Below are 9,744 nucleotides of genomic sequence, written 5' to 3'. Positions count from 1 at the left end.
GAGCCTGCGCTCTAGAACTCGTGAGCCACAACTACTGAAGCCCGCGTGCCACAACTACGGAAGCCTGCGCGCCTAGGGCCTGTGCTCCGCAACAAGAGAAGCCACCGCTGTGAGAAGCCCTCGCACCGCAACGAAGAGTAGCCCCCACTCGCCGCAACCAGAAAAAGCCCGCGTGCAGCAACGAAGACCCAACGCAGCCAAAAAATAAATCAATAAATCAACAAAATCTATTAAAAATTTTTTTAACTCTAATAACAAATACTGTAGGTGATCTGAATAAAAGGAGAGACATCTCATGCTCTTTGCTGGGAAGATTTCGTGATGTATTAGCTATGTATTGGCAACAAATTACTCCCAGACTTAAAATAATAATCATTATCTCAGTTTCAGAGGGTCAGAATTCTGGGAGTGGCTTAGCTGGGTGGTTCTGAACCTGAGTCTCTCATGAGGTTGCAGTCAGGATGCAGAAGGGGGATGCAGTCATCTGAAGGCTTGATTCCACTTCCAAGAATGTCCACTCACATAGCTGTTAGCAGGAGGCTTCAGTTCCACCATAGGGTGCTGCATGAAGTACCAGGTACCGTCCCACAGAGAAAGCAGTCTGTGTGAAAGCAGGAAACTGAAGTGCCTTTTCTTTTTTTTTTTTATGGTACGCAGGCCTCTCACTATTGCGGCCTCTCCTGTTGCGGGGCACAGGCTCCGGACGCACAGGCTCAGCGGCCATGGCTCACAGGCCCAGCCACTCCGGGCATGTGGGATCCTCCTGGACTGGGGCATGAACCTGTGTCCCCTGCATTGACAGGCGGACTCTCAACCACTGCGCCACCAGGGAAGCCCCGAAGTGCCTTTTATGACCTAGTTTTGGAAGTGATGTGCTCATTCTGTGCATTACAAGTGAGTCAAAAGTCCAGCCTACCCTCAAGGGAAAGGGAACTAGGCTCCAACTCTTGAAGGGGGCATTATCAAAGAGTTTGTGAACATATTTTAAAACCTCCACAGGTAATATTATTAAGATATTATTTTGCCCCAAATCTATTAATTCAATGCAATCCCAACAAAACTCCCATTAATGTTTTTTTTGTTTGTTCTTTTGTTTGTTTTTTGTTTTGGCCACACTGCACAGCTTGTGGGATCTTAGTTCCCCGACCAGGGATCGAACCTGGGTCCCAGGAATGAAAGCACAGAGTATTAACCACTGGACCACCAGGGAATTTCCACAGATGGAATAAAAATATAATGCTGGTTGAAAAAAAGAGTAAAAAAAACCAAAAACAAACGACACTACCATTTAAATTAAAAGCATACCAAGGGACTTCCGTGGTGGTCTAATGGGTAAGACTCTGCGCTCCCAATGCAGGGGGCCTGGGTTCGATCCCTGGTCAGGGAACTAGATCCTGCATGCATGCTGCAACTAAAGAGTTTGCATGCCCCAACCAAGAAGTCTGCATGCTGCAACTAAGATCCTGTATGCCACAACTAAGACCCAGTGCAGCCTAAATAAATACATTTTTAAAAAAACATACACAAAAATGCACATTTTATATGAATCACACCAAGAGATAACATTAAACCCAATTAAAGAGTTAACGGTGGGAGGAAGAGAATGATAGTTGGGTGCAGGAATAAAAGAATAAATAAAATGAGAGGCTTCGCATAGAACAACCATGACGATGTGTCACGAACTGTGAAATATGATCAGAGCTCAGACACTTTGAGAGGTAAATAAGTACCTCTAATTTTTGCATGGGGGCTCAGATTATCAGAGGGCTAAGACTAGCACATGTGTGGACAATGTGAAATCTCTTCACGTCCATCCTGGGCATAGAAGTCTGGATATGGCAAAAGCCAGACAAGTCCATTTTGTGGATGCATACCATACCGTACTCCAAAAGTTAAATCTAGTCTGTGTTTGGGGTGCTCACCCTTAGCAGGCTGGACAAGTCCATTCTATGGATGACATATTTAGAGTCTCTGAGGGAAAACTAACCCATTCTTCCTTGATGGGGAGTTCAGAAACGAAAAGTCTGTCAAATCCATTCATTGTAAAAGTAGCTCAGACACTCAGAAGACTGAACAAGAACAAACTGTGGGGAGTGGGCTCAGACACTCTTTGCTTTGGATAAGTCCATTATGTTTTGTGAAAGTCCTTTCTGTGGATCAAGGGTTCAGCAACTCTGAGTGACAGCAAATAATCGTTCTGTTGGATTGGGATTTACTCCTTCTGAAGATTGAAGCATCCTCTTCTGTAGAAGGCACCTCAAGTGGTCCAATGGTAGGGAATTCGAGAAACTGGCTTCAGGAGGCTGTCAGATAAGGATGAGGGCTGAAGTTATAAATGAGAAGGAACGATGCCAGGGAAAAGGGTCCCATAACAAGTGGCTAGATGTTGGGCACAGAGAAGGAAACGTAGGGGTCAGGGTCAGGGACTAAGAAACAAAGGGTCTGATGTTAAGGACTGTGAAGGGCGATGACGTCAGGGACAGTGGGGAGATAAAACATCGAGGCCTCGAGAGGTATGAGGTTAGAGGACTAGAAGGTGAAAGAAGTTATCAGAGGACGGTAATTATGTCCTCAGGGACCTAGAGGAAGACGTCAAAACCAATGGGGGAGACGACGTCAAGGATGGTGAGGGTGATGTCCGGGACGGAAATGGGTGTGACAGGAAAAAGGCTCGTGCGTGTAAGGGATGAAGACGGCTGGGGCCAGTGGAGCGATGCTGATGCCAGGCGGAACCAACTACACAAGCCTCGCCTCCATTCCCGGAAGCGTACTGAGCGCATCGATCCCTTTGCATCTCCGCCCCTTCCTCCCACCCCGCCCCCTCACTGGCGTCAGCCAATGAGCGCGCACGCCGGCACGCGTGACGGACGACCCGTGACGTACCGCTACGTACGCTTTATCAGGAGTCTTCCCGCGCGGCGCCCTTCCCAGTCTCTCGGCTTCTTGGCGGTAGCTGTATCGTCGGCCTTTTACTTAATTTCCAGGTAAGCAGCATGTTTTGCGGAGCGACCGCTTCTCGCCCCACTGACGTGTGCCACGCCGGGCAAGAGCGAGGTGCGCGAGTGGGGAGAGTACTGGCTTTTGACACGTAGGCCTGGGCTTTTCCGGGGCGAGTGGGTCCCGTACTCGGAGGTGACACTTTGTTTGGTGCGAGGTTGGCGCGCTATATCCAATTGCGAGGAATGCCGGGAGGGCTGGCGGCGTGGCTGGTGGCAGTGACCGCGCGACAGCGGAGGCCTGGGTGGGGGTGGGGGTTTTTTTTTTTACGTTACCGCCGCCATCTTGTTTTGCGGGTGCGGAGGGAGCGCAAGGGTGTTCTGGGCATGCGCGGCCGCACAAAATGACGGGCGCGGTGGCGGGGGATGTTGTGGGCATGCGCGAAGGCGGCCCCCAAATGGCTACCTCGCTGAGTTCGCCCCGTAGATTCCCGCCGCTTTGGCCTTTCTGTGTTTCAACATAGTTACCCCTTATTTTGTTCCTTTTGTCTCTAATGTGTTCTCTCCTCTCTTCATCTTTTCTCATTTCTCCAATCTCTTCTTTCTCCCAACTACACTGCTTCTTCTACTCTTCTTCATATTTTCTCCACAGGACTTGAATTTATCGCCATGTCCTCTGAAGAAGGGAAGCTCTTCGTGGGAGGGCTCAACTTCAACACTGATGAGCAGGCTCTGGAAGACCACTTCAGCAGCTTCGGACCTATTTCTGAGGGTGAGACATGGGCCAGACACGTGATGGGGGGGTGTGGAAGGAAGTCTGGGGCCCATGCATTTCAGGAAACAGGAGAAAAGGGTCAGAATCCCAGGCCTTTACATTACTCCTCTCCTGCTTTTGTTCCTAGGTCTAAGACTGAGAACTCGATAACTTTCCATTGAGGATTGGTGGGAGGAGGGTCCAACACCCTTTGCCACTTGTCCTCTTATCTCTCTCCCCTCTCCCTTTTCCAGTGGTTGTTGTCAAGGACCGGGACACTCAGCGATCCCGGGGTTTTGGCTTCATCACCTTCACCAATCCAGAGCATGCCTCAGATGCCATGAGAGCCATGAATGGAGAGGTGAGGCCGCCTACCTGCATAGGGGCCCTGCTCCTATCTGTCACTTCGACCATTCTTTCTGTTTTTCCCTCTGTGTCTGCTAGGGGCAGCGCGGCCACCAAGCTCCGCAGTGCCCACTCACAGGAGCGTGACTGCCTTCTGTTCTAGGGGGTGGAGGGCAGCGGCAGACAGAGCCGGGCTGCCTGGGAGGCGACGACTGGTCCTGCATGAGGCCGAGAAGCCACCTGTGGATGGTTGACCTGCTCTGGGCTTAGGTAGTAGAGTCTGCAGACCTGCGGGCCTGGCCCGGAGAGGACCTCGTGAGTCTTCTGGGATGGACTCTGAAGCCTCAAACCAAGAGAGGTGTCTATCTAGCCCTAATAGTCGGGCAGCTTAGAGGAGTGGGGAGGAGAACTCAACCTGAGTTCAGTCAAGATGTAAGTAGTAGCAGGGGGAACACGGTGGATTCAGGTCATTTTGTGGGATTCTGTAGCTCCTGATAAAGCCATTCTGGTCAAAGGAGCTTGTTCTGGAATGTGGTACCCAGAACCTGGTGCCCAGCAGGAATTTCTGGGCTCTTTTGCCCACCTGCCCAGCCCGCTCTTACCTCATCCCTGCTCTGTTTGACCACCAACCCATCCATCCTCCTTGTGTCTCCCCACACCTAGTCTCTGGACGGTCGTCAGATCCGTGTAGACCACGCGGGCAAGTCGGCCCGGGGAACAAGAGGGGGTGCCTTTGGGGCCTATGGGCGTGGTCGCAGCTACTCTAGAGGTAGGTGCAGTGGTAAGTTTGATAATGGGATATGGAGGAGAGTTGCCTGTTAGCCTATGTCTGGACAATTGCCATTTGAATATTTTTTATCTGCTGTAGGTGGTGGGGACCAGGGCTATGGAAGTGGCAGGTATGATAGCCGACCTGGAGGATATGGATATGGATATGGAAGGTCCAGAGACTATGGCGGCAGGTGGGTAGCCAAGGGGTTGGGGTACTCTGGTGGTGCTCTTCCCTCTCCCCAAGATCTCAGCTCGGCTGCCTGAGTATTCATACATTTCTTACTGTGGTGCTACTAGTGTTTGTTTTTACAAATTATAACGAAACTACAAAATAAGTGTGCAACAATAATTTGGGTTAAATACAACAGTAAGATATTAGGTCATATAATTGCAGTGTGCAGTCGACAGTGACACATACACGTTTATTGTACTGTCTTGATTAATTGTGTGTATTCTATTAATGTTTAATATGGTTTAAAATGTTATACGTAAGTTATACATAATGTGGTTATTTGATGTTTACTTGGTGTTCATGTTTAACATCTCATTTTACACGTTAAAGTTTATATTATAGTACATAAAAATGTGACAGGATTTGTAAGTATACATGGTTTTTAGTATTATTAGAAGGTGTATATAAGATATTCCTGTGATACTTATGTATGTTTTTTCCCAGAAGCCAGGGTGGTTATGACCGCTACTCAGGAGGAAATTACAGGGATAATTATGACAACTGAGATGAGGCATGCACACCTAATGTAGGTGAGGCTTCTGTGTTGCCACCGAGCAGACTTCTATGTACCAGTCCTGCCCCTCTCACTTTTCTCCTGCCTATGCATACCTCAACAAGCCCACCTGACAGCATTCCTAGGCCTTCCTTGCTCTCAGGTGCCTGTTAAAGGCTAGTCTGCTTTGGCGGGGGGTTGGGGGGGTGGGGGTGTCAAACCTATCTCGTCTATAATCATCTGTTCCTATTGAGCATGGAAGAGGTGGAGGGGTGTCCCTGCTGTCTAGCCTTTCAGCATCGTCATCAGCCCTGGGAAGTGAGCATGTTGGCCTATTCCCAACATCACAGTTCTCCCCCTTCTTACTGTTCTCAGATACACAAGGAATAAAACTTCTTCTGATCCAGGACCATCCCTCCAAATGGCTGTATTTATAAAGATTTTTGGAGCTGCACTGAAACATCTGTTTTAGTTACGTCAACTTCTTTTTTTGAGTAGAGCTCCCAAGGTAGCTTGTTAAAGACCTTTCAGAAAGTTCCGTGTGTTTTTTTGTTAAATTTTTCTCCCATTTAAAGACAAATTCTGAGACATTTGTGGAGTCTGGATATTGTTTCCTTTTTTTTTTTTTACCAGTTTTTTAGTTCCGGCTCAGGAATGTTGGTTCTGGCAAAAAATGTTTGGCCAGACTGATTTTTTTTTTTAAATAATGTGCATCTAAGAACATTTTGAACACAATGTTTAATTATGATTAGGAAGCAATCTCTGACTGTAACTATAAGAAACGAAGAACATGATTACTTAGAGGTGTTTTTTACTCCAGATCTCTGCCTTGATTATATAGAAGTTTCTTAAAAATATTTGTGTCATTTTTTTTAATACTGGAAGAAAAAAATATTCTGTTGTGTTTCATGTAGTGTTTAGGATGTCTTTCAACGAGTTGATTAAAAAGATGAAAACAAATCGATATTGATAGTGCTTTTTCCTTACTCAAATTAAGATATAGAGGCTTATTACAAATTAAAAATAGAAGAAGTTCAAGAGGGAGACTGAGAAAAGGATTTAGTTACGGGGTGGGCAGGGACTGCCGAAGGGGTAGAGACCTTGAGTTCAAAGTTTGGTTGAGTTTGGGATTGGTTTTGGTATACATAAGGCTTGTGGGAAGGGTGGGGAGTCCAGGTGAAATCCCCTTATGGCTGGAATTGGGTTTCCTGAGATGGTGTCTTGGTCCCGTTGTGATCATCTCGGTGTCACCTTTGGAATGACTGCTTTGGTTTGAATCTCCCTGTCTTTGAGCATCAGGTAGGTGCCCTTCTCACAAGATTGTTCTGAGAATGTAGGCTAAATCCTGCTGTAAACAGTGGTGCCAGCTCCTCCTCCTGAAATACTGGGGGTGGGGGCAGGTATAGTAAACTCACCTTGGTGTGAGGGACACAGGAAGGGACACAGGAGAATCCTGGTTTGAAAACAGGGTTCTAGGAGCACAGCCTCTGGGTTCTGATTCCAGGATTCAAATCCAGGCTCTGCTGCTGTCCACTTATTTGACCTTCAGTGGGTCATTTAACATGTCTCTCAGCCTCATGGACAATTTACATTTTCTGTTGGGGGGGTCAGGTGCATTTAATAAGCATGTTTATAGCTGTTAACAGTTTGCAAAGGCATCAACCACAGGCGTTCAGTCTTCCATGGTGGTGTGAGGGTCTTCAGTGGTAAAGTGGTAGTTCCTCAGTTTTAACTCCCTTTAGTCATGGTTCTGGTGCCTGTATTGGAGTCCCATGGGCTCTATTCCTCTTTAGAGTTTCTGATCAGTTATGTCCATTGCGTCTAACTGGCAGATACTGAGCCAAGTGCCACCAGATTGTAAGTTTCAGGACATCCTAAACTGCCTTATTCACTCATTCATGGGGCAGGTGTTAATGGACTGATAGTGTACTCCCCAATGTGATGGCATTAGGAGATGAGGCTTTTGTGGGGGGTGATTAGGGTTAGATGAGGTCATGAAGGCTCCACTGTCACGATGGGATTAGTGCCCTTATAATAGTCACTAAGAAAGCTTGCTTCAATCTCCTGCTCTCCACCATGTGAGGATGCAACAAGAAGTTGGCAGTCTGCAATCTAGAAAGCTCTTTCCCCCAGGAGAGCTTGGACATGCTGGCACCCTGATCTAGGACTCCAGCCTCGAGAAGTATGGGAAATTTCTGTTTATAAACCACCCAGTGTATGGTGCTGTTAAATGGCAACCAGAGCTGACGGGTTCCATGGGTCCCTGTATTGTGAGAGTTCCAGTATTGATGGCCTGTCTCCTGTGCCTCCCAGCTAGTTGAGACAGGCCCCAGGACCATTCCTCCCATCCAGTCATGAATTTGTTTTGCCAGGTGGATGGAGACTTGGGAACTTCAGAGACCTGCCTGGACTGCTGATCCAGGCCCAGGTAAAGGGACATTGTGGCTACTCCTTACTGGTTGAGTACTCAGTCTAAGGCATTCTGTGCTGGGCCTCCAGGGAGTTAAGGCTGTGGGATCTGGCAGGAGGACCACTGTTACTGTCTAGGGCGGGGGGCACCTCTGCATCCTACCTCAGGAAGTAAAATGTCCGTCTCACAATGTGGCCTGAGACAGGATCCCATAATCACAAAGTTCCTGCAACAAAATGATCCCCCAAGTGACATCAACAAAAACCATAAACGTCCTTTCAGAAGGTGCTGTTTAGTAATCCAGCCTTCAGAGGCCCAGTCTCTTGTTTACTTGCTCTAAGGAAGGGGCCTAGAAGACACAGTTTTCTTTGGCACATACTCAGCAATACAATTTCTGGACTTGAGATTGAAAACCCTTATTAAAAGCTTCTTAGTCCTCTTCACTTTGACCAGAATCTCACTAGTGTGCATGTTTCCCAAGAACCCACTGAGACCACAAGCACATTCAAAGGTGCTTTGAGAACCTGTGTCCCAAAGCCTGTGAAGACCAGACCCCTGGCCTACAGGTATTTGTATTTTCAATCCCTGGATCTTGCCTACCCCCCACCAAACTTGGACAAACATCTCACAGACCCTGCTTCCTAGCTTAGTTTTTTTATCTGCCTCAGGTTCAACGTGCAAAATGGGAATAATAGTGCCACCTCACAGAGCGGTACTGGAGGTGACCTTTAGAACAAGGTAGGTCTGTGATGCTACCCCCACACCTTGCCCTACATTCTGGTTTGGGGGATGTAAACTTTCAAAAAGCTTTTTAAAATAAGTTGCTGTAAATACTTAGGTATGTAGGAAAGCATATCGGATAACAGTGGGCAGTGTTCCTTCCACTCCTGCTTTTGGAGACAAAGCATGCCACAGTTCCTGCCTAGCTGCATTCCTCTTCCACCTCTCACCCCTCTCCAGGCTAGCATGATCCCTTATAATTCGAAGTGCACAGAGATCTGCAAAACTAAAAGTCATTTTATTTCAAATTCAGTGACAAGACCTGAAGCTTTTCATAATCTTTATTTTTCCCACTTAGTGTGAATATGTATGCAATATATTGCAGAAGTATTAGTGTTAGGTTATGGAGAACTGCCCTGGAGCCTATGGGACATGGGTTCTAACATAACCAGTGAAGGCACAAAGAAACCTAAGGCTTCTAAATTGTTGAAAACAATCTGTGGCATTGTTCTGCATAAAAATTTCTAATATGCTGTTCTAAATTCAGTTTTAAGCTTCCTTCAAGTAAAATTCAGAAAGTTTTCTTTACTCTGTCTACTTAATAGTCATTCAAGCACAGTACTTGTGGTCTCCATTTTAAACTTTGACTGCAATCCTTAGTAAGAAGTACATTTTTTTAAATTGGGATACAATCTACCCATTTGTCTATTTAAGTGGAAGAAAGGTTTAATGAATTAAATGTGCAGAATGCCCTGATGTTTTCTAGTTATCTTTTTGTTAACAAAAACAGTTGGCTCCAAACCACTCAAATGCTTATGGAGCCTGCAGCTTAGAAAATGCAGTGTGTTTATAATTGTTGAACCTGGGTGATAGGTATATGGAAGTACATTAAATCACTACTATTGTAAGTTTGAGACTTTCCATAATAAAAAGTTCAAAAGAAAACTGTTAGGGGTGTGGTTTGTTAGACGTTTGCGTTGGCATGGGAAGTGGATGTCTGTCAGCTATTTTTGGCTGGCTTGCCCCTGTTCCCCAAAGCCTTCTCCATTGTTACAGGCATCTCTATTCCAAGGGCCTCAAGAA

At 46.6% G+C, this 9,744-nt stretch overlaps 1 protein-coding gene across 2 annotated transcripts; it reads left to right on the top strand.

Annotated features, from left to right (window-relative positions):
- Positions 1–2,845: 2,845 nt before the first annotated feature.
- Positions 2,846–6,495, top strand: RBM3 (RNA binding motif protein 3). 2 transcript variants are annotated; one of them, XM_060136937.1, is made up of 7 exons: positions 2,846–2,984; positions 3,589–3,708; positions 3,945–4,051; positions 4,699–4,804; positions 4,904–4,997; positions 5,483–5,568; positions 5,907–6,495. In XM_060136937.1, exons 2-6 carry the CDS (start codon positions 3,606–3,608, stop codon positions 5,541–5,543), a joined length of 471 nt encoding a protein of 156 aa, XP_059992920.1. In that variant the 5' UTR covers positions 2,846–2,984; positions 3,589–3,605; the 3' UTR covers positions 5,544–5,568; positions 5,907–6,495. The 2 variants fall into 2 exon arrangements, with proteins under 2 accessions (XP_059992920.1, XP_059992919.1); XM_060136936.1 differs by lacking the exon at positions 2,846–2,984 and having other exon boundaries at positions 5,486–5,568.
- The last annotated feature ends 3,249 nt before the right edge of the window (positions 6,496–9,744 follow it).

The sequence above is a fragment of the Lagenorhynchus albirostris genome, chromosome X, assembly GCF_949774975.1.
Source record: "Lagenorhynchus albirostris chromosome X, mLagAlb1.1, whole genome shotgun sequence".
Classification (NCBI taxonomy): Eukaryota; Metazoa; Chordata; class Mammalia; order Artiodactyla; family Delphinidae; genus Lagenorhynchus; species Lagenorhynchus albirostris.
Note: the sequence above shows the minus strand (reverse complement) of the source record. Positions and strands in the feature narration are given on the sequence as shown.

Bases quoted from the DNA above. Each gene is read 5' to 3' on its own strand.
- RBM3 (XM_060136937.1), top strand. From the start codon at position 3,606: ATGTCCTCTGAAGAAGGGAAGCTCTTCGTGGGAGGGCTCAACTTCAAC. The intron at 3,709-3,944 runs GTGAGACATGGG...TCCCTTTTCCAG, and splicing joins CTTCGGACCTATTTCTGAGG to TGGTTGTTGTCAAGGACCGG. The intron at 4,998-5,482 runs GTGGGTAGCCAA...GTTTTTTCCCAG, and splicing joins TCCAGAGACTATGGCGGCAG to AAGCCAGGGTGGTTATGACC.